The sequence below is a fragment of the Drosophila sechellia genome, chromosome 2R (assembly GCF_004382195.2).
Source record: "Drosophila sechellia strain sech25 chromosome 2R, ASM438219v1, whole genome shotgun sequence".
Lineage (NCBI taxonomy): Eukaryota > Metazoa > Arthropoda > Insecta > Diptera > Drosophilidae > Drosophila > Drosophila sechellia.
In genome coordinates this window covers 19,057,060-19,079,414 of record NC_045950.1, presented here as the reverse complement: position 1 = coordinate 19,079,414, position 22,355 = coordinate 19,057,060, and the positions used below count along the sequence as shown (strand labels likewise).

The window sequence follows — 22,355 nt, the reverse complement described above, 5'->3', positions numbered from 1 at the left end:
TAATAAATTCAAAAACATTTTAAACAGTTCTTCAACCTTTGTACCACTGTGCACAATCCCCTCTCCGCCTGGTGTTGAACTCAGCTACATCCCCAGCCAAGTTTCCCACCAAACATCCACACTAACATCATCCTCTTGGTATTTTTCCGTGCGCACTTCGGTATTTTATCCCTAAAATCACTGCTGCGGTCACACTCCCGCACACACGTGTTTTTCTTTTCAAGCGTTTTGGTTGCCGCGTGTTAACGGACTCAATCACATTTCATCGAAAGTTGTATTAAAAAGTGCAAGTACAGCTGCATAAAATGGGCAAACCAGGTGCGTAAAAGCATGCTCTAACGATGCAAATCGAAGCAGGCGACGATTTCGCTTCTGAAAGTCTCCAACTTAACCTCTGATTCAAACGAATTTCAAATGCGGATCTTTTCTATTGCAGGATTTAGTCCACGCGGTGGTGGCGGCGGCGGCGGAGGAGGAGGAGGTGGATTCCGTGGCCGTGGTGGCGGCGGCGGCGGAGGAGGTGGCGGATTTGGAGGCGGCCGTGGACGCGGTGGCGGCGGCGATCGCGGTGGCCGTGGAGGATTCGGTGGTGGCCGTGGAGGAGGTGGTCGCGGTGGTGGTGGCGGCGGCGGTCGTGGTGCCTTCGGAGGACGTGGCGGCGGCGGAGGTCGCGGTGGCGGCGGCCGTGGAGGCGGCGGTCGCGGCGGAGGAGGACGTGGTGGTGGTACTGGCGGCTTCAAGGGCGGCAAGACCGTCACCATCGAGCCGCATCGTCACGAGGGAGTGTTCATTGCCCGCGGCAAGGAGGACGCTCTGGTCACCAGGAACTTTGTACCCGGCTCCGAAGTCTACGGCGAGAAGCGCATCTCAGTTGAGGTTTGTTGTTCTCCTCTTTATTCACTTACCTTTCCTATTCCTAGCTTATGATGAGGTTGTGCAGGGGTACAGAACATGGCATCATGTGGCCATGAGCATCCTTGGCGGCCACCTGTGGCTGTGTGCACTCCAGGTGCACGTGAAGCAGTCGCGGGGCTCCAAGGGCTGCTTAGAATAATGCACAACTGAGGCGAATTCCCATCTATCTATCTTTATATCCCAAAACAAACAGAACCCAAACAAGTCCACCATTTTGAAAAGTGATTTGAAGCTACCTGAACAATCCCAACTACTCTGTATTTCACTCAACTTACTTTTTACTTTCTGCTTTAATTTATGAGAAAGAGCAATGAATTTAAATCTATTCTTCCGATTTCTTTGCAGACCAATGGCGAGAAGATTGAGTACCGCGTGTGGAATCCCTTCCGCTCCAAGCTGGCTGCGGCCGTTCTGGGTGGCGTCGAGCAGATTCACATGCCGCCGGGCTCTAAGGTTCTCTACCTGGGCGCCGCCTCCGGAACGACAGTCTCGCATGTGTCCGATGTGGTGGGACCCGAGGGTCTGGTCTACGCCGTGGAGTTCTCACACCGATCCGGTCGCGATCTGATCAACGTGGCCAAGAAACGAACCAACATCATACCCATCATCGAGGACGCTCGCCATCCGCACAAGTACCGCATGCTGGTGGGCATGGTGGACACCATTTTCGCTGACGTTGCCCAGCCGGATCAGGGCCGCATTGTGGCGCTGAATGCCCAGCACTTCCTGAAGAACGGCGGACACTTTGTCATCTCGATCAAGGCCTCCTGCATCGACTCGACGGCGCAGCCCGAGGCGGTATTCGCTGCCGAGGTAAAGAAGATGCAGGCGGACAAGCTGAAGCCGCAGGAGCAGCTCACGCTGGAGCCCTACGAGAGAGACCACGCCGTCGTCGTTGGCGTCTACCGACCACCGCCCAAGCAGTGAGAAATCGTCTTCTGCTGGGTTTAGTTTTAAGGCTATTGTACTAATACAGACGAGTTGTATTAAGTTTCTTTTAAATATAAAACCATAGTTGTAAAGATAAATCAAAATGCACACTATTTTTGTAGCAGACGTACAAAATATACACAAAAACCAAATGCCAGTGTAACAATATGGAGTTCCTATTTGAGCTGAAGATCTTTACGGTCTGAGAGGTATTTCGGAAAATTGCTGGGCGGGACTACACAAGTTTGTTTTTATCTTGCCCTTTTAGTGGATTTAGTCTGCATGTTTTCAAAACTCTGCATTCAGTTTACAAAGGAAACAATACTTTAGTTGTGTGTATAAGAAAACTCCTGAAGCCCAATCATCACAGAAAGAGTAATGCTTAACAAAGAAATGTCAAACAAATATTATTAAGGTCAGCTAATGCAGCAAATGCACAATAAATAAAATAAAACAAGTGCCGAAGATAAAGAAAAAAATAAAAAGATACCTGCGCTGCGGACAGGATTCGAACCTGCGCGGGTAGAACCCAATGGATTTCAAGTCCATCTCCTTAACCACTCGGACACCGCAGCTGTTCTGCCTCGGTGGCAAAGTTCCCATTTGCTATAAGGCATAGGGTTCCGGACCCCCCTCATCTATCATGCACAGGGATGACGTACCATTTATACGGACACGAACCAAGAACTATTGCCGGGGTGGTGTCTCGGCTCAAGCCATTCTTAATGAAAATTGGAGTTTCGTTTACGTGGCTAATGGAATCCATAAACATTATTAGCTTAACAAATAAATAAATCCATTTTTGTTGTTCTATTACTACATTATTTTTAACCACTTAAGTTAATTGTTTACATTAAGAAGTTTGACCATATGTCATCAAGAGCAGCTATCAATTAACCTGAAAATTGTGGCTTGATATTGAACAAAATATGCAACTGCATATTTATTTCTGCATTCAAATATCAAGCGATTTACTTTCATCCCTTTGCAGAAATGCAGATGCTTATCAGCATAGAATTATGCAGGGAGAGATATCAGGAGCAAATGGAGCGAAATTCGATAAGGCTGCGGTGTCCGAGTGGTTAAGGAGATGGACTTGAAATCCATTGGGTTCTACCCGCACAGGTTCAAGTCCTGTCCGCAGCGATGTGTCTTGTACCGCTTTTTTTTCGAACCAAGTTTAACCAGAGATATTTTTTCAGACCTTTTAAGAATATATTTTGTGCAAATACTTTATTGAAACTCTCATTTAATGTGTTCGTATAATTTAAATTACTTTATTTAGCTTTTTTGCAGCGATCTCAAAATATATGTAACAATATAGAGACGTAGTGCATTCTTCTCTCAGTTGATGAAATACGATTTTAAGCTTAGCCTAGGAATTTCCCGTGCGGGCTTTTGAAGATTCTGCCTCGCGAGAGACACACAGATCATAATCATTCAAAGAGGACATTGGTTTTACTTTGCTCGTTAATCTTTAGTTCTTAGCAACTAGGGTAAAATCATAATCGCGTTGATTCTTGAATAAATGTATATCACTGAACTGATCAGCGGCTCCTCGCTGGGGACTCCTACAACTTGGCACGCTTCGGCACGCCGATGGCCTCCAAGACACCGCAGGTCTCCAGATGCTGGAACAGCGTCTGCAGATACTCCTCGCGATGCCGTATGTAGTGGGCGGCGTGCTGGGACCGCTCCCAGCACTTGAACGTAACCTTGATGTTCGCACGCTCCCAGTCCTCGCGCACGGCGTGGTTGGAGGACGGCGGACCGATGGGATCGTTGTCCGATACGAAGAACAGCGCCGGGGCCTTAAGCAGCGTGGAGTGGAACATCTGGCTGGAGCGCATGTAGTGGATGGTGGCCTGGTTGTGGAATGTCTTCAGGTGGTACAGCGTATAGTTGCGCAGGGCGCTCTGCATGCGCTCGTTCCTCGGGAAGATCGACTTGGGCACGCCCACCGGGATCTCGGTGATGTCGGCGGCGCTGTCCCACACCTGGCACACGAAGCGGTCCAGGATGCTGCCATAGCGATCCATGTCGCGCGACATCTGCAGCATGATCTCGCCCATCTGGTAGGCGCCCACGGAGAAGCCATGCATCACAATGGGCTCGTACGACTTGTTGTTCTCCAGGAATCGAATGGTCTCGGCGGCCACCACCTGGTAAGTAGGGAATGGATGCATTAGTGCTTGAATGACTAAACTTGGAATGTAAACTTTGGCTATTACCTGGGATCCCTTGACCGGCCAGAGTAGCTGCCACGGCGTGATGTGCACCACCACCACGTCGAATCCCATCTCAGTGTAGATCTGGGCGTACTTCTTCAGATGCTTCTGCTTGGCCATCAGCCAGGCCATCATGAGGACCAGTGGGTTGCCAGTGGGCTTCTTGAAGGCCAGCGTCTTGGGATCCACCTCGACTTGGGTCTTGGTGCTGGTGTACAGGGTCATGTTCTTGGTAATATCCTGCGAGGATAAGTACCGGCGATTGTTCGACGGCGCCATGGCACTCTGAGTTCGGGAGAGACGGGCTATTAGTCATGTTCGGGCACAGCTGATGCGGGATGGTTAGTGCGTTGGGTGTGGGTAAAATGAAACTTTAGGAACAACAAACAACTTGGAGTGCAAGGCATACGTTTAGAATTCAATAACTAGGCAAATATGCATACGATTTCGATTCTTTCCGCTCTTCAAATGTGCGACCAAGCGACTACACCTGTGCTATTCCATGAACTAATCGCACTGCGAACCCAAGTTTGGATAGGTCCAGTCACTACCTGAGCAGCTAACTGATAAGATAGGAAAGCTTAAGTGGTTAATATGGTCCGATCGGCTAGAGTCTGGCGGCAGATTAGCGGGGGAACCCAAATCCATGCAAATTAGGGGGAATACTTATATGAATTATTAGCTCTGATTTATCCTCAGCAACAGCTGCTGACCTTGAAACTCACTCAACACGTTACAATCACCAACAGCTGTTTGTGATAAGATAAGGCCAGGTGTGTGTGCATTTGCTTATTTTATATGGAATCATGTTACCGCGATTGATATTCAATTACCACGATCACATTTCGAACTCTCAAACACTGTGATTTATGGGAAAATCAGAAGGGATTGTCCCTTGAATGGAACTTTTCGTTAATCCTAAACTATATGCATACCGTTTTCAGTGGCGAGTTATCAGAAGTTGCTTGTAGCAAGCACGAAGGCAAGTGACCAAATGAAGGAGGTGCAAAGGTTTTAGGTTCTTTTCCCGCATTTCAGCAAGGCTAAGCCGACTGATAGCATTCTAAGTTCGAAGATAGCCCCGCAAAGTCGGACGATAAGCAGTTGCAATTTAGATTAGTGAAACATTATTGTGACCTAACAGTTTCCGCACTATTGAGTTAAACGAGGCTCACATAATTGAGACAAAGCGTGACTTAATGAAAGAGTGGAAAGAGCTGGAGAACACTTTCACTTTGGCTTGACACTGTGAACTTGACCGACCCCCAATCGCATGGCCACTCACTCGTTTCGCGCAATGATAGATCTTCAGCAGTATAATTGCCAATATGACCAGTAATGTGATTTCAATTAGGAAGTCCATATCGAAGATAAAACTAAGCAGGTGCAACGACTTTGACCGACTGACTGATCCACATTATATAGCATATAGTCCAGCGATCCAGTGGAACGATCACGGATAGTTGAGCGGAATTGAGGCGAGCTTACATTCCCATTCCCCATGGAAGGTACATAGTTATTTCAGCTGCTGTGTGTGTATATGGAGGAATATGTTTTTTCTACTCTTTGCGGCATTGGTTTAAATTACATTTCGGCACTGGAAGCCTCAGTCCCCTGTGCGAAAGGTGAACTCTAAGTCTCGACTATAAGATACCACTTGAAATTTAATTTAACAGGATTCTTTTTATATTAAGGAAGTATTCTGCCCTAGTTTGTTGATAGCTAACACTAACCTTTAATGATGAGTGTATAAATATCTTTGAATCCGAAATACCCAGACTTAAGTTTCTACTTGGGTATCAACTTGCCGCCTAAAAATAAACACAGAACACGAACATTTGGCGGATCGAGCGAAAGCTTGGCATTGGGGCGCCATTATGATTTGAATCGTGAAAAAAGCTGTGCCCCAGCTGAATTGAGCTTGCTGAATGCGAGGGTGGATCCAAAAGTGCGCCCCAGGATAAGGGCAGTAGTTCAATGGAACTGAAATATTGATGATATCACGTGCAGTCGGTAATTGTATGTTTAGTTCAAGCGGTTAATGAACCCTCACTAATTGCAAAACAACGATTAGAATATGTACATATATATACAAAGTAAGCTAAGCTTATCTGTACAAATCACCATTGCAGAGATTGGAAACCGAATCGTTTGCCGGGTACAAAGTGCAGGGACTACAGTTTACTCAAGCATGCAAATTTCCAAAGTCACCAACTATAAAGTGCTTAAAATGAAGAAGCGAATTGGAGGTAATTAAAGGTTCAACCACAGATCAACAGATGTTCAATACAAGTTTTTCCACAGCTCATTAGCGTATACCCTGTAATTTATAGCTCGTACACGTATGATATCTTATTTATGCATAGAACCATAGGTATTGGCAATTTTAGGGATTATATATCTTATGGAATTATTGGCCATTCAAGCTGTAAAACTAATTTCTAATGCGAACTACGTTGACCGCGTCATGGACAACTATGTTTAATCTTAGGCGGTTCAGGTTTATCTTATCCTTTAGTAAAGTACTTATATATTTGTAGAACTACTTGCGTCGTGGAGATAATTTTGCTTTAGAAGAAGTAACTCAAGAAATAATGTCTCAATGTGAAGATAGAGCTGATTCTAAGAGTATCTGAACCATAAGATCAAAGTTCGCAATAAGTTGAAGTGTGGCAATTTGGATTAATCATACGAATAAGTAATGCAAAAACTGAAGAGATAAGTTTTGAGAGTCAGAATTTGGAGTGCATCCTAATAGAAATCTAGCCGCTGGAATCCACGTAACCAGAATCGATGGAGAACCAGTACCAACTAATATGCTTACATTTGGAGCCGGCTGCTGCTGCTGGTGGTGGCCCGTCTGCAGGCTCGAGAAGTTCCGCATCAGCGGGGGCTGGATGTATCCGGTCTGGGGAATCCGCTGGAGCAGTCCCTGCGTCTGGCAGCCCCCGAAGAAGCTGTCCGCGTAGGCATTCTCGTACGGCACGGCTGCCCGGCTATTTTGCGCTGCTCGAGTGCGTTGGTAGAGTGGGAGTGTGGCGATGGCGGTGGGGATGGTGGGCAATGCAAAAGTTATAAATAAGTCGGTGAGATGCGGGAGGACAGGGATTTACCACCGAATGATAGGCCCACGGCTAGAGTTGCGGCTGTCCGGCCGGCGAAGGGCAGACTCATCGATTTTCTGGCCGCAGTTGCGTAAAATGCAGTGCGGAAAAAGTGCGCAGCCATTGTGATGCGAATGCGGATGCGGAAAATTGCAGAAAACACTTTCACGGGCGGGCGGGCGAATCAGAATACTTTTTTCACACAAGCGCTTTGGACACAGACTGAAAAATGATTGGCAGTGGTTTCTTGCTTTTTCTCCTCTCATTTGCGTACTGCACACTCACACACACACAGGCACTCACGCCCGAACGCTCGCACACAGGCACAGGCCAATGCACACGGACTGAACTTTGTACCCAGTGCAGACGAGTCTCAATTTGTATTGTCAAATGGCCAGAATGCTAAATTGATCAAATTGAGATTCTGGGCTCGAATCTTGTTCCCAGGCGGTGCGTGTGTGCGTGAGGGTGTGTGCGGCGTATCTGTGTGCACCATCGATGATATTTTAATTGGCCAGCAGCTGAATCGATGGCCGTAACACTTACGCTAACGTCGGGCTCCCGTGTTTCGATTTTTGTTTGCAAATAAATTCAATTCCGCCCCCAACCGCTACACAGTGTGACCGTTCGCGGTGAGTGCCAACGGTAAACTGGTATTCTGGCTTCCGATGGTATTTCATTATTTTATTTGGTATATTCTACACTGCGAGAAAGCTATAGAGACCGTTATTAGTGTCTTCCCTTCAAGCCAAAAATGAAATACATCGGACATTGGCCTGGTATAATTGGCCATTAAAAGATGCTTTTCTTATTCAGGAGCGAGCTGGCAAGTCGCGTAGCTTCTCGGTGCGGCCCTCGTGGGTAATGATTAGATCCACGGCGCGCATGTTGGGCGTCAGGAAGTTCTCCAGCATCTTGGAGCCGCGACGTGGCTTGCGATCGAAGGGGAAGCCCATGGACCTGCGATCCGGATAGAGGCTGTCGCGCAGGCCGCAGTAGGAAGCGGCGATGCTGCAGCCGCAATCTGCGGCCGTCTGCTCAACCTGCAGGAGGAAGGAGGATTGGGGTCAGGAGGCATCCGTAGTATACACTAATGACAGCTTACCTTATCCTCTTCGTAGTTGGAAACCATGACGAAGAGCTCGAAGCGCAGACCTTCGGGCCGACCCTTCGGAATCAGCATGTGCTGGGGCCAGCCGCAGCCGCACAAAAAGTTCTGCAGCTCGTCCAGCTTGTCCAGGTTGCGGAAGGTGCGCTCGAACGGAATGGTGATACTCGACTCCGTGGAGTTCCGGGTTATCGTATGGCTGCCGGGAGGCATGGTAACCACGAACTTGTCCAGCTCCACCATCATCAGGCGCTGCTGCTCCAGCAACATGGGTGCATTGCGATCATCCAGCTTGGGCGCCAGGAAGATGCGCACGTAGCCATACCGCGTGGCCTCGCTGGAGTTCTCCACCTTGATGGTGTAGCTGAATGCGTGGTGCTGCAGATGGGTGAACCGAGCGAGGACATGGCCGCGCGGCACGAAGTCAATGCCACGGGACATGTCCACATCGGACTCCTGCCAGAAGGTGGTCAGCTTGTTAACCTGACCCTGGCTCTCCACCTGGATGCTCTCGACGCAAACGTCCGGAAAACAGAGCTCCTGCTTCTCATAGGGGGAAAGCAGGCGCTTGTGCTCCTGGAACATGTTGTCGATGAAGGCGTGCCACTTGTAGAAGATCGGATCGCGCATCGCGGTGGAAGCGTCGCCCATAACGCCAGCGTACTCCAGGTGCTTGTTGGTCGGATCGTGGGAGTACGCAATCAGTATGTGCCCCATGTTGTGTAAGTCGCCGTACTGCAGATGGAAATAGACATGGGATGGTGATCTAGGGATTATCACTTAGATTCCTTACCAGCGTACTGTTAGGCGTCAGATCGGAGGCCTCGATGATGTTGCCCAGGATGTCGATGCCCTTCGAGTCGTCCAGGAAGATCTTTTCATTGTTCGTCTAAAAAATAAACAATTAGATGTTGGATGCATGTACTCCTGGACTCAGAGAGCTCCCCACTCACATCCAAAACGTAGCCCTGATGAATGGCCTCGTAGATGCGTTCGCGCCAGCGCTTCATGTCGTCGATGCCCACCCTTAACTGTTCTTTGGGCCGGTCCACGTCGCTCAGCCGGGTGTTGTCGAAGCGCGGAGGATACGCCCTGCTGGCCACCAGCGAGTCCATCTTGGGGAAGTAGCCCTCGGCAATGGGCTCGTCCAGGTTGTTGAACGGCTGCACACGGGACATGTGGTTGCTCAGCCGCTCGGCATTGTAGCGGGCAATGATCTGCTGATGCATATAGTAGAACAGCTCGCCACGACGATCCTTGTCTACGATGCTGCGGTCGGACGCCTCGATGGGATAGACCAGATGCCAGTGCCAGTGGTGAAGGTTGACGCCCAGGTCCTCGCGGAAGTACCACAGCCTGTGCTCCACGTCGAGATCGGAGGCGGTGTACTTGACCGAACTGACGACGGGCAGGCGGGCGTCGGAGCGCTCCACCACAAAGGACTCCTCGCGCATGCTGCGAAGCATCTGCGAGTCGATGAAGCGATCCGGAAAGATCTGCGCGAAGGCGGGCAGTTCCAGATCCTTGGTGTCCGGACGGTGGAGCAGGGCCACCGACAGGGCGTAGTTGAAGAGCACCGGATTGACGCGATCCCTGGCGTACACCGCCACGCTCTGCAGCTCATCCACGGTGGGCATTTTGGTGAAGATCTCGATCAGGTGGCTGGCCATCTTGCGGTGAGACGTCAGAAAGAGCGAGAACTGCTCCGAGCGGCCCAGTCTCATGGAGCAACTGAGATCCGGTATGGCGATCTCCTTAACCAGGACGTTCTTCTCGGACGCGCTGCTCACGCGCCGCTAAACCTTCTTGCACATCTGGTTGTAGCGATCGGTCACGTAGGAATCGGGCACTTCGAAGACGGTGCCATTGCCGCCCTTGTCCATAAACACGGGCTCCGTGGGATGATCGAACAACAGGAGCAAATTCTTCTTGTCAGCCATTTTCGATGGATTCGTGCCTTGGAGGACGGACCTTTAGGGAGTAGTTGCGGATTCTCAACTGAAAGTCCGTACCCAACTATCATCTCCTTTTATACCCAGCGATCCGAGGAACTGCAACCGAAATGGCGAACATCTCAAGTTCGTCAATCCCAAAAAACAATCTAAAATATTACTAATACATAGCTCTGCAACCTATGATATATAAACTATTGCCAGTAGTGTAACCATTGAATCACAGACATCCGAGATATACATTTTTAAACGATAATTCTGATTCATCCTAGTTTTGAAAACTTAACGAACAATGTAAGTTTCGGAATGTATATGTAAGTTTAAATCGTATAATAGTCGGTTAACTATGTAAATAAGGCTTTTTTAATTTTAGTAGAATCAAAATGAAACAAAAATGATCGTTATTCTTTTTTTGTTTATTTAGTTTTCATAGAACAAGTGTAACTATGTATTTAATATGATGATCAGAATTAAGCTTATCTAGCAAACAGTATTTTGCAGCTAAGCCCCTGCGGTCACACTTATTCGTGGAGCAGCAGGAGAACGTAAACAAATGGAGCACGAGGTGGCTGTTTCAGGAGGGGATTCCTCGCAGGAGGAGATCACTGGCAGTTCGCCACTCAAGCCCTCCAAGAACACGGCCATCAAGTGCCTGAAGTGCGAAAAGGTGTACATATTTCCGACCGACAAAGACGACTGCCTGGCACATTTGTATTTGGAGCACCGACTGGTCATTGCCGATGTGGAGGATATAGCGCTTCTGGAGGGCTACCTCCAGTACTGGGAGAAGGAGTTTCAGAGTAAGAGAATCAGCAACCCTATCCTTACGATTTAAAAAAGTAATCCCATTTCAGCCCACGAATTCGAGCAATATTGCACCACAATGTTCTTGGATCAACTGCCCGATGGCAAGTACGCCAAGAACGAAAAGTACTACCTGCTGTGTGACATCCTGCCGCAGGACTACGAGCTGCGGCGAAAGTTAAAGGAGAAGCGTCTAAGTGAAGCCCTGGAGCGACATCAGTTCGAGCTAACCGACCGCAACTTCTCCAAGGAGTGCCTTTTCTGCAGGACCATCATCAAGGGATTGAGGGCGGACTATCTGGACCACCTGTTTGACAAGCACTTTCTGTTGGTGGGCAAGCCCGAGAAGCTGGTGTATGTGGACGAGCTGCTGGATCAGCTGGAGGAGAACCTGAATCGGCTAATGTGCCTTTACTGCGAGAAGATCTTCAGGGATCGGCCCACGCTCAAGGAGCACATGCGCAAGAAGGGCCACAAGCGGATCAATCCGAACCGAAGGGAGTACGACAAGTACTTCCTTATCAACTACAATCGTGTACCAATGGACCCCACGCCCCGGAAACAGCACCACCAAAAGCGAAGACGGGAAACGGCATCCGTGTCCACAGTCGCTGATCCTGAAACCGGCAGCGTGGACTTCGACAAGCACTTTGCCCGCCCCGATTCGGATGGTGAACACGATTCGGACTGGTCGGATTGGGCTGCAAATGGTGAGCCTAGCTCCATTAAGTGCCTGTATTGCCACCATCTCGGAGACAACTTCACCGCCCTCAAGGAGCACATGCACGAGGTCCATCGCTTAGATTTCGAAAAGGCCACCAGTTCCCTGAACTTCTACCAACGCGTCAAGGTGGTCAACTACCTGCGCCGCCAAATGTGCCTGCTGCGCTGCGTAACCTGCGACCTGCAGTTCGGCGAGGAGGAGCTGCTCGTAGAGCACATGACACAAGAGTCTCACCACGGGATCGGCGAGAAGGAGAGCTGGGACAAGCCCGAGTTCTTCTTTCCGTACATAGAGAACGATGGTCTGCTGTGTGTGCTGGATGATTGTGGAGGCGATGACCCAGAGGTCGATACGGTGCGCATCATCTCCGAGGACAGTCTGGCGCAGATCAACAAGGATGCGGAGCGGTTGTCCCTCGAGAATTTTAAGCTGTTGTAACTGAGATATTTGTATTGTACAGTTTACGTTTAGAGGAAACTAAGTAAATATCAATGGAATTTAAGTGTGCACTATATTTATAAATATGGACGTAGCAAAAGGTATCTTAATTTATTTATGCAAATAACTTTAAGCAGAGGAGCTAAATACTTTTTAAAATAATATATTTTATAGCCGCATAAGGGTTAATTTGGTCTGCTTAGCGAATACAAGAACCACACCACTGAGCGAACGTTGCCACCTTTTCGTTGAACATCGATTGTTTTGCAGACTGACATCATTCCCATCGAACTGAACAAAATAAAGAGAAATTCAGCGAAAAATGGAAGCACTGGACATTCTGGAGAAGCGCATCGATGCCCTGACACGAGTCCTCTGTCCGGGCCAGGACTCTGAGGTGGGCGAGGGCATGGTCGACGCCCTGTGCTCGGCACATGTCCTTCTTGGCGAAGCAACCACAGGAAGTGCTGCACTGCAGCAGTGCGTAAAGAGATCCGACGAGCTGGAGAAGTACCTGGACCCCAACTTCCTGGAGGAGCACCATCAGGTGCGCTCTAAGGAGGTGTACCTGCACGCCGTGGCCCCCGAACTGCACACGCAGGCCGAGCAGCTGGAGAGGATTAAGCAGCTGGAGCCGGCCCTAGGCGCGGAGTACTTCCGCAGCATTCCCGCCGAGTGTCTGGAGCAGCTAAAGGGCATCACACAGAACAACGGGGAGTACGCGCAGCAGAGCGAACTCATCGAGGAGAGTTTGGTCCTGGCCATGAAGCGATATGGCGAGATCCAGGCGGGACTGCTGAGCTCCCTGGATGCTATGAGCGAGCGGTTGGACCAGGTAGAGGAGCGCATGGAGCAGAGAAAGCGGGCAGAGCTGAGCAAGGATGTCCCGCCCAAGGATTGAGCGCATATCGATCCAAAGACTGCTGAAAGTATTTTATACGACCCCGTTTCCAAATGCGTTCCCCTGCGAATCTGGTTCCACTTAAGGTAATGTCCATGGATGTAACCTAGGTTCTATTGTAAAGTGTAATCGTAGCTAAATCCATCCCGATTTGATTGGAACTGTTTAAGGAATCCGGGATATTAGATTTTCTAACCACTCCAACGTAAAGTGGCGCATGATGCTCTTTCAATTGTAAGTTTCATTTTTAAAAACTATTTAACTAAGCACAATAAACTATATTACAAATCTAATGAAAACAATCGAAATCCTGTTTTACAGAAGGAAAATGCAATTATGTGATTCTAGCACAATAGGGATTGATCATTGGCAGAATTTTTATTATCTATACAATGTATACAATTCGATGTGAATGTAGAAGGAAATAGTTACAAAATAATAATTTACCCGCGGAAACGCTCATTCAACAGTAAATTTCCAATGCTAAAGTTTATATTGTCCGGACAATAAGAAACTTAGCCAGAATTAAAAGTAGTTGGCGCATCACAAGCTGAATCCAAAGGATATCCTCTTTACCAACATACAAGGCACAGTCTTGACTTTTCCTCTTCCCAAGAACAAAGTCCGGCGCTCTTAGAATCGGAGCTCGTTTCTAACTATCCTCTCGTATACGGCCGGGGTGAGTGGAGCGTAAACGCCATCCGGTTGTGCGTAGAAGAGTTCATCGTCGATGATCTCCGGATTGAAGCCCTGCTGCTGAAGCTCCACCTTGCGCAGCTTGAAGGTGCCCGTCAAGTCGATTTTGCGCAGGAATCTGAGGAATTGTGGCCTAGCGTAGTTAGGCAGGGATTTGGCCAGTTCCACACCCAGATGGCTGACGTTGACCTCCCGAGTGGGATCGTAGATGGCTGCCATTCCTGCTCTGCCCTCAGTGTTGGGTATGCTTACGCCGTACACTATCACATCCTTGTAGCCAGCCAGATTGCTCAGCTGCGCCTCCACCTCGCTGGTGGAGACATTCTCACCCTTCCAGCGGAAGGTGTCGCCGGTGCGATCTTTGAAGTACAGATAGCCCCGCTCATCGGCCACCAGTAGATCGCCCGAGATGAAGGCCATGTCTCCCTTGGAGAAGACATCGTGGACCACCTTCTTGGAGGAGGCCTTCTGGTCAACGTAGCCGAGGAACTCCCGGCAGGGATTACCCCGCACAATCTTTCCGACGAAGACTCCTGGCTCATCCGCCTCGCATCTCTCACACAGTCCTTGGCTGTTCCTCAAAGGCTCTCCCGTGTGTGGATCTGCTTTTATGATCGAGATTGGGTAGATCTGCGGCAGTATGCGGGATATGAATCCAATGGCGCCCACTGTGCTGTCATTGTTCATGATGTTGGCATTGCCCTCAGTGGCTCCGTAGAACTCACCCACTTTTCGGATCCCGAAGCGCTCCACGAACCGCGGCCAAATCTGTGGACGCAGTCCATTGCCGAACACCATTCGCACTTGGTGGTTCCGATCGTGAGGAGCCGATGGTGTGGCCAGGATGTAGCGCGCCATCTCCCCAATGTACTGTCCCACCTGGCAGAAAAATAAGGCACATTAGTACAACATCTTCGATATATCCAATAGCCAGTTACCGTGCATTGGAAGCGGGCGCAGTCCGAAAAGTAGCCGGAGGCGCTGAATTTCTTCCTTATGACCACGGTGGAGCCGAAGAGCAAGGCCTGGCCCATGCTCATCACTCCGCCAGCGGTGTGATATAGTGGTAAGGGAGTGTAGAATACATCCTGATCTTTGAAGCCAAGCGTGTAGTGAATGCCAGCAGCTATGAAGAAGTACCTGAAAGTTGAAGAATCGATGTACAGGAGGAACTTACTGCAGCTAGTGGGAAATCTTACCGAGAATGCGTGATGACGGCTGCCTTGGGCAAGCCCGTGGTGCCCGAGGTGTAGATGTAGACCAACTTGTCGTGATGATCCGCCCGAGAAGCGCCGGCGGCCACCTTATCCTTGGCCGCCGTCTCCAGAAGGCCATTCAACTGCTGGGCCAGTCCCTGGCTGAGACCCTCGGAAGCCACCACCTCCTGGTTGGACTCGTCGTTGAACTGGTACAGTCCCACGTGGGCAGGCAGATCCTTGGCTATATCCATCACGGCCGACCGGAAACTGGCGCCGTAAATGAGCGCCGTGCACTGGCCCACCGTAATGCTGTGCTGCAGTGAGGCTCCACGGAGGTTCGTGTTGATCAGCGGCGTGATCACGCCGATCTTGGATAGCCCAATCCAGGTGGCTACAAATTCGGCGCGATTCTCGAGCAGCAGACCCACCACGTCGCCCTTTTTGTAGCCGTGGCTGTGGAACACGTTTGCCACTCGGTTCGAGTGCTCGTTCACCTGGCGGAAGGTCCACTGCTGGGACTCACTGACAATGGCCAGCTTATCCGGCTGCCGGGCCACATTCGCCTCGAAGATGTCTCCAATGTTCAGGTTCTTGCGCTCATGGCGCTTAATGAAGAGCAGCACACGGATATAGGCAAAGAGGGCTCTAAGAAAATACATTTTTAAAAAACTCTGAAATTAAATCCCTAATCCTAATCCACTTACACAGTGTCCCTGGGTGTGGTAACTGCTGCAATGTAGAACCAGCGCCATCCTGGACGCACCAGCAGTGTGGTTATTAAGGTGGCATAAAGGGTGGCCACTCCATACCAAGGCCCTTGGTAGTAGAGGATCAGACCGGAAATGGCGGTCAGGACAGGTGCTAGGATCCACTGAAGATAACGACGGAAGTTGGATTTGGCAGGTGGTTTCAGGTTTTCCTGTTCGTTCATGGAAATGGATACCTACAAAGTCACAATTTTAGTATATAACTAAGATGCATGACTGAGAGAAGGAGAACAACGACTGCATCACTCATACGCCGCGTAAGCCCTCATAAGCGATACGGGTCTTAGATAGCAAATAGAATAGTCCCCCAGCCTGACACCTCCAGATGAAGTTGATTCAAAGCTTTTCCTGATCTTCAGCTAATTGCTTGTTGTTTAATTTGCACTCTAGCTACAGTAGTTCCATAACCCATTCCGCATCAATCAATTAGCACTTTATTTAAGCAATTTGCATACAAACAAACCAAAACAGTGGAAAGCAAACACACAGAAAATATATAGAGTGGTATGTGGACAAACAAGATCTAGTGGCCAAAGCGGTGACCATTCCGGCCGGAGGAAAGTTCTCGGAAGTGCATCAAGGCCTTCTTCTCGGCATCGGAGGCCAATCGGTTCGACAATCTGACCAGCACGCAGATGGTCAGCGCCGAGATGAGTCCCAGCATAAAGAACGCAACCTAGTTATGTGGTGCGATATATAGGATATAGTTCTATGATCTCTCTCTGTGTGTGTCCGTGGTCTTCGATTACCTTTTGCCAAATGGTCAGTCGGTGCTGGTTGGCTTTCAGCCCGCCCTCCTCCACCAACGGACTATCGTCGGTGCCCGTCATCATGGTATTCAAATCTCAAGCTTAACTCTTTTGACTCTTGGCGCTTCAATGGTTAGGCTGTTTGTTTTTTGGTTTTGTTTATTTTTTTGTTAAACTGACAGTTGGTTCGCAGAAGTAATGTAACATTGAATTTTGAAACGATTAAATTTCATAGGGGGCTCTCAAACTAGTCATATTGTTCCTATAGTTCAATAAGTATTTTAAGAAATCTAGTTCTCTCAAGAAACTTTGATGCCTCTCGATTGATGATTGGTTACATCGTTAGTACTACCTTAGGCTTTATTAAATGATAATTTGCTCCGAAGATAGGCAATATATACTTAGCTTAAAATCAGATCTTTCAACTTGTTTCCCCACTTCAAAATCCATTTATTTCAATAATCTCCATTGAAAACCATTCCAAGTCACCCTGATCTTGACTTTCAAAGTGTTTCTGACCAACTCCGCCGCAAGACATAGTTTAGGCTGCACTAATCTTTTATATAAAACCTGATTATCAGCTCTATCCGCACAGATGACCGATCGCATAATACTCGAGACCCAGACCTAGTCCCGGTTAAATCGGCGGGCCAAAAGTAAACTGGTTTCGGTTTTCAGCGGTTTTCGTCGATGTTTGTTTCTGATGGCAACGTGAGTATTATTTTGTCGTCAGATAAGGTTCAGTTTGGCAGCGAGGGGTGGGGCGGGGCAGGGCCGGGGGATCCACCCATGGAACAACAAAGCGAATCAAGCGCAAAACCCCAAAAAAATGTACATATGTTGACCACGCTCGTTCGAGTAGGTGAGCATTCTCGTATGTTATTTACCTGTGGGGGGTTCAAGGCCGTCGAACTTGAAGCGGGCGCAGCTCCACGATTATCCGCCGCATCAGCACCACCTGTAGTGGCCGCAGCACCACCATCAACCACGCCAGCGGTGCACATTTCGATTGATTTCGGACTTAACAGCACATCTACAGAGGTTGCAATCTGATGTTGAGCTCGGTTTGGACTTCAATTACCGCGCTGCTCAGGTGGCTTTTATTGAGATTTCTGGGCGGTTGCACGAAGAAAAAGACATTTAAGAATTAATTGAATGTTGTAGTCTTTTATGGATAATACAACATTAAAAAGGTATAGCGGGAAACCAATAAAAGAGCTGAGTTAATTTATGCTACTTTAGTATGAGACCTATAAAATAGCATCTGTACGAAAGTACTTTTAAAAGCACTTAGAAAAACTATTTATATGTTATTAATGTTTTGCAGAACCATGGTTTTTTAATTCTTCAGTTCTCGATACTTATATGCTTTACATGTTTGAATAAAAATATTCCACATATATATGCTGTTTGATATAAAATATGTATGCATTTCTCTATATTGCTTTGCTGTTAACTGGGGGCTCTTTTTTTTCTCAGTGCACTTTCGCAGCGAAATGATGGGTAATTAGGCGACATGCAGCACTCGGAAGGGGCAGGCAACCGACAACAGACAACAGACAGCAAACAAAAAGAGAAAAGGCGAAAAAGCGGATAAAAAGCCGAGGTAACGATGTGGGGAATTCGCAATTGTAGTGCACAGGTGACACCAGCAGAAGAGATGGAGAAAAATTGCCTTTTTTGACGCGGCCTGAATGATGCTGCGACGTTTTTGAGTTCAGCTTTTCAGCTATTCAGCGATCGTGGTCTCAAGGTGAGTTTTGGGGTCTGCTGCGGTTGTTTATGCGCGACGAATGGCAAAAGCCAAGTTGAGCGGTGCTACAGGTGGCCCATAAAGGCGTTAATGTATTTTAACTCAGTTAATGGAAGAGGCAATTAAAGTGAGTTTAGCGTTGGGGATGGGAAATGGACATTTGTTTGCTTGAAACGGGGTTACAAGTAGTTGAAGTAAATGAAGAATTCAAGAATTTAAAAACAAGTAAACGAAGTGAGTGAATAATATAAATCCAAGAGATACGAACAATATATACAGCTAAGCTAATTTGCATCAATAGAAACCCTGTTAAGCTAATGGCTCTTGTGTCGAACAATAATTCATTAAAATATGTTTAGCCCATTTCCCTTTCGGCTTGTTCGCTAATTTGCCAATGCATAAACATGGCTTTTACTCAGCCTGCGGCTGGCTCAAAACTTAAGTTTCAGTCCTCGTGTTGCAAATTATTTTTTACAACATTTCGCCCATGCAAACATTTAGTGTAGCTACTTCATCACTGTGGTTTTTCTGTTTTTGTTTTAGTTTTTGTGGCACACATATAGATGAACACATAAGATCGGCAGAGATCATTAAGAGATGCGGATGTTGGCGACGCTTCATCACTTTCACTGAAATCTTCTTCTCCTTTCTTTTGTTAAATTGCTTTGCCTTTTGTGGGTCCCCGCATCTCAAGCTCGGAACTTTCAGAGGATGGGGATTAAGAGATTCGAGATGAGATGTGGGATGCTATCAAATTGCGGCTGAAATTGCTGTTCACTCTATTAACTTGATGGATATATTGCACGCACAACCAGAATCGAAACAATCTTGATCTCGAAGGTCGTTTTTGAGGTATAGCGACTTTATTTAAAATACTTGTTGGGTTCCGAGCTTTAGGAAAATATCTTATCACTCTCTGTAGAAAGGGCGATCAACAATCACAAAAAGAGAATTATACATAAGAAGCACTTGAATAATAATACTTTCACAATTGTCAATAAAGGTGGAGTCCTTAATATAGAAATATCAAGTTTACACTATCCAAGTTTCACAGTTTCGTGGATATTTTTTATCATTTAATTTAATCACTCTTTCCGATGTTTTTAACCGATATTTGTATAGAATTTTACTTGATGTTTTTTGCAGTTTGGTGCGAGCTTAAGTCGGAGTCTAAGCCAGCGACGTCTTTCGGCCAACAGCTTCGTTCAGCAACTGGGCCCAAAAAGCTAACTGCCTCTGGATCCGTTGTTGCCGGAGCTCTGCCGCCGTTGACGACGACGTCGGTGGCAACAGGTCGCCGTCGCGAGCACAGATACACACTGGCACAAAAAGCCAAGCTTCGGGTCGAAGCTCTGCCGCTGAGCCAAGTTAACAAGGTGCTGCGGCTGTTCTTGTTGTTGGTGGCCGGCTGAAATTGTCGGTTGCGATTCTGCTGTGTTTGCACGTGATTATGCCGCATGCAACATGTGTATTGTTTCAATTGCCGTGCCTCTTAAGCGAGTTTCCTTTGTGGCCATTAACATGTCAACAACCACAGAGCGTCAAGAATGTGGCCATAATGGGGTAGTGGGGTTGCGAAGGGGGATGGGCGGTTGCAGTGGGTGGGCGCGGGGGAAGGTCGCGCGGAGTGGAGCGCACATTTAATTCAAAACACGTGTCTCGTATTCGTACTCTCTTTGTGGCTGTTGCCCTCGGCTTCTGCTTTGCGATTCTTTCCCTCGCCTTTCTTTCTATGCATAAGTGCACTGGGAGAAATCAGTTAACTCTTCACACGCATTGTTGTTAACCCAATTAGGTAGGTTGTTGAGGCATCTAGCCTGATTAAAGTAAAGCTTAGTTAAACCCATTCTATTGTGCCAATTAAAACATCATTAAACTGATAATCGCAACCATTTGTGGGCTTGTAGTTTGAAATGTATTTTTCGCGTGTATCTACAAAGTTCACATGTACATGTATCTTTGTACGCGCAATCGATGCGTTACCCCTATACCAACTCCTGCCCCCTCCCGCCGCGAAACTCCGAGGCAAGTGCAACGCAACCGTTTATTAAATATAATTTTGCATGCTCATTTCTTTGGCTCCGATCGGTAGCCATGACTGGGCTTAATTGTTATAAACAGTCTGTGGGACTGGGCGAGATAGATCCGCAGTGCTATAGCTAAGCAGTTTGGCTTGGATCATTGCAACTAGGTCAATTGTGGGTTGCCCAATACTTTTGGGTTTCCAGCTGAATGACAGCTCAAAATACTTGCAAGGCTCTTTTATTTGCCTAGAGCTACATTTATATCTAATACAACAAGCTTTCATATCGTCTAATCATATTACAACAAAGCTGAACTCACTTTACGAGATTATCGTTGTGGTTAATAGCGGCAATAATACGGGTATACGAACTCAAAGCTCTACTAAGGCAGTAATTGTATGAACTTCGACCTAACGAGTAATTGAATTGAATCACGAGAAGTATAGTAATATCAAGAACTGCTAGATAGATTGGTAAATTAGAGGCTTAATAGCAAAACCAGAACTTTCCCTTTAAAAATAGGTTTAGAAGTGACTGATTTATAGCTTAATTTCTGAATCCAAACTAAGCACTATGCATTCATAGCTTAATGTCCTTTACAAACTTGCCTTGTCCTTCGTCGGAACCACAATTTCATTGCCCATTCGGCTACCTGTGAGCCATAATTCATATCTGTCAACAGAAAGTTTCAAATGGCATTACATGGCTGTGGGAGCCCTAACAATTTTTATAGTTCCCGCCAATCAACAGCTCGTAGATACGCCAAGATACCAATAGCACCAGGCTCCAAAGATATGCCCGACATTCGATGGTCTTTTTCACACGTTTCCCAGCAGACATAAAGTGTCTGTGCAAAAAAGGCAGCCGCACATTTGTGCACTTTATATATATACTATGCATTTTTTTATATATAGCCTGGAATATATTTTAGCCTTCGGGGGCTTGCCCTTCGCCCTCCGCCCTTCCCTCTGTGCAGTTCAGTACTTGAGAAGGGAACTTCTGCCCGCGCTTGTGGATTTTGTCAAGTGGATTTCTGTCGAGTCTTTGAGATCATTAAAACAACATCGTTAGGGCGTCCATAATGAAGTACTAAAGAGGAACCCAAGAAGCAATCCCTCGACGACCAAAAGAAGCAAGTCCCCGAAATGAAGAATTCAATTTCAAGGCGATATTTTATGGGTCTAATGATTAGTTCTAGAGACGCACTGTCGCCTCCTTCGACTGCGACTAACGCAAATCCAGCAGATACTTTCTCATCCGACGCTATATGGCGTATTGTGTTACGCTGCGCATTTCATGGATTTGATGGATGCGGCCGTGAAAAGCGCGGCGTGGAAAACTCTCGTTCCAGCATCGACATCGATGCTCGTATCCATCAGCGGTGGCATGCATCATTTTTCGCCACCCAACCATTTATAAAGGGTATATAGGATGGGTTAGTGGTTTAAATAGATAAAGAAAATATATAGTTATATGATTTTATATAGTACAAGTTAGAAGGAAAATGATTCAGCTTTACAATATGTAATTTACTTAAAATGTATATAATTATAGCAAAAATTGCGCGATAAAATCTTTGAGTTTCTTATTATATGTGCGTATCCGTTCACTCCTTATCTAGTTACCTACAGGGTATGTCCGTATTCGACTCCATCCCTTACAATTGGAATTTTGTGTGTTCTGCCGCCATCGAATCTTGTTCTTCTCCATCCAAATGCCTATGTGTATGGCCGCCTTTGGGGACGCTCCCGCGCTGTCAGAAATTAATCTTTCCCTTTCGCCAGATGTTGCCTTCTGCCGGCTGCGGTTGGCCAAGGGGGGGGGGGCGCGGGGGAGGCAGGATCTTGGCGCAAAGTGTCAAGCGTTTACATCAGAGATGATCGGGTTCCCAGAACAAGGAATTCACCATTATTAATCTTTTCATTTTACATCTTTACTCCTTTGTTATGCTGGATATAGAAGAGTATCTGGATATCGTAATCTTTTAGTAAGGATCAAGTGATTTGATATGGGATAGCTAAGATCACCTGCTATATCTTTGAGTTAACCAGCTTCATTGGCAA

General features: G+C 47.3%; 6 protein-coding genes and 2 non-coding genes across 12 annotated transcripts; 4 read left to right on the top strand and 4 right to left on the bottom strand.

Moving 5' to 3' along the window:
• Window positions 1-213: 213 nt before the first annotated feature.
• Window positions 214-2,008, top strand: LOC6615648 (rRNA 2'-O-methyltransferase fibrillarin). Its single transcript, XM_002039984.2, has 3 exons — window positions 214-318; window positions 437-876; window positions 1,261-2,008. The coding sequence occupies exons 1-3, from the start codon at window positions 306-308 to the stop codon at window positions 1,840-1,842; spliced, it is 1,035 nt and encodes a 344-aa protein (XP_002040020.1). The 5' UTR covers window positions 214-305; the 3' UTR covers window positions 1,843-2,008.
• A 330-nt stretch (window positions 2,009-2,338) lies between these two features.
• Trnas-uga lies at window positions 2,339-2,420 on the bottom strand. Its single transcript has one exon. It is a non-coding gene; the product is annotated as a tRNA-Ser (tRNA).
• A 489-nt stretch (window positions 2,421-2,909) lies between these two features.
• On the top strand, window positions 2,910-2,991 carry Trnas-uga. The gene has a single exon. It is a non-coding gene; the product is annotated as a tRNA-Ser (tRNA).
• Window positions 2,992-3,093: 102 nt separating this feature from the next.
• LOC6615645 lies at window positions 3,094-7,816 on the bottom strand. 3 transcript variants are annotated; one of them, XM_002039983.2, is made up of 5 exons: window positions 7,724-7,816; window positions 7,187-7,399; window positions 6,898-7,079; window positions 4,077-4,358; window positions 3,094-4,007 (listed from the first exon to the last, which is right to left on the bottom strand). In XM_002039983.2, exons 2-5 carry the CDS (start codon window positions 7,299-7,301, stop codon window positions 3,417-3,419), a joined length of 1,170 nt encoding a protein of 389 aa, XP_002040019.1. In that variant the 5' UTR covers window positions 7,302-7,399; window positions 7,724-7,816; the 3' UTR covers window positions 3,094-3,416. The 3 variants fall into 3 exon arrangements, with proteins under 3 accessions (XP_002040019.1, XP_032571348.1, XP_032571349.1); XM_032715457.1 differs by having other exon boundaries at window positions 7,190-7,399; XM_032715458.1 differs by lacking the exons at window positions 6,898-7,079; window positions 7,187-7,399; window positions 7,724-7,816 and adding an exon at window positions 5,359-5,451.
• A 58-nt stretch (window positions 7,817-7,874) lies between these two features.
• Window positions 7,875-10,468, bottom strand: LOC6615642 (phenoloxidase 3). Its single transcript, XM_032714967.1, has 4 exons — window positions 9,239-10,468; window positions 9,079-9,174; window positions 8,283-9,020; window positions 7,875-8,220 (listed from the first exon to the last, which is right to left on the bottom strand). The coding sequence occupies exons 1-4, from the start codon at window positions 10,007-10,009 to the stop codon at window positions 7,990-7,992; spliced, it is 1,836 nt and encodes a 611-aa protein (XP_032570858.1). The 5' UTR covers window positions 10,010-10,468; the 3' UTR covers window positions 7,875-7,989.
• Window positions 10,469-10,749: 281 nt separating this feature from the next.
• On the top strand, window positions 10,750-12,267 carry LOC6615644 (zinc finger protein 277). The gene is made up of 2 exons (XM_002039982.2): window positions 10,750-11,037; window positions 11,092-12,267. The coding sequence occupies exons 1-2, from the start codon at window positions 10,791-10,793 to the stop codon at window positions 12,201-12,203; spliced, it is 1,359 nt and encodes a 452-aa protein (XP_002040018.1). The 5' UTR covers window positions 10,750-10,790; the 3' UTR covers window positions 12,204-12,267.
• Window positions 12,268-12,455: 188 nt separating this feature from the next.
• On the top strand, window positions 12,456-13,406 carry LOC6615643. The gene has a single exon (XM_002039981.2). The coding sequence runs from the start codon at window positions 12,526-12,528 to the stop codon at window positions 13,102-13,104; it is 579 nt and encodes a 192-aa protein (XP_002040017.1). The 5' UTR covers window positions 12,456-12,525; the 3' UTR covers window positions 13,105-13,406.
• A 35-nt stretch (window positions 13,407-13,441) lies between these two features.
• Window positions 13,442-19,501, bottom strand: LOC6615641 (long-chain fatty acid transport protein 1). 3 transcript variants are annotated; one of them, XM_032714963.1, is made up of 6 exons: window positions 19,399-19,501; window positions 17,403-17,627; window positions 15,704-15,942; window positions 15,000-15,644; window positions 14,739-14,940; window positions 13,442-14,679 (listed from the first exon to the last, which is right to left on the bottom strand). In XM_032714963.1, the coding sequence occupies exons 2-6, from the start codon at window positions 17,517-17,519 to the stop codon at window positions 13,738-13,740; spliced, it is 2,145 nt and encodes a 714-aa protein (XP_032570854.1). In that variant the 5' UTR covers window positions 17,520-17,627; window positions 19,399-19,501; the 3' UTR covers window positions 13,442-13,737. The 3 variants fall into 3 exon arrangements, with proteins under 3 accessions (XP_032570854.1, XP_032570857.1, XP_032570856.1); XM_032714966.1 differs by lacking the exons at window positions 17,403-17,627; window positions 19,399-19,501 and adding an exon at window positions 16,516-16,691; XM_032714965.1 differs by lacking the exons at window positions 13,442-14,679; window positions 14,739-14,940; window positions 15,000-15,644; ... (1 more) ...; window positions 17,403-17,627; window positions 19,399-19,501 and adding exons at window positions 16,184-16,442; window positions 16,516-17,384.
• Window positions 19,502-22,355: the final 2,854 nt, after the last annotated feature.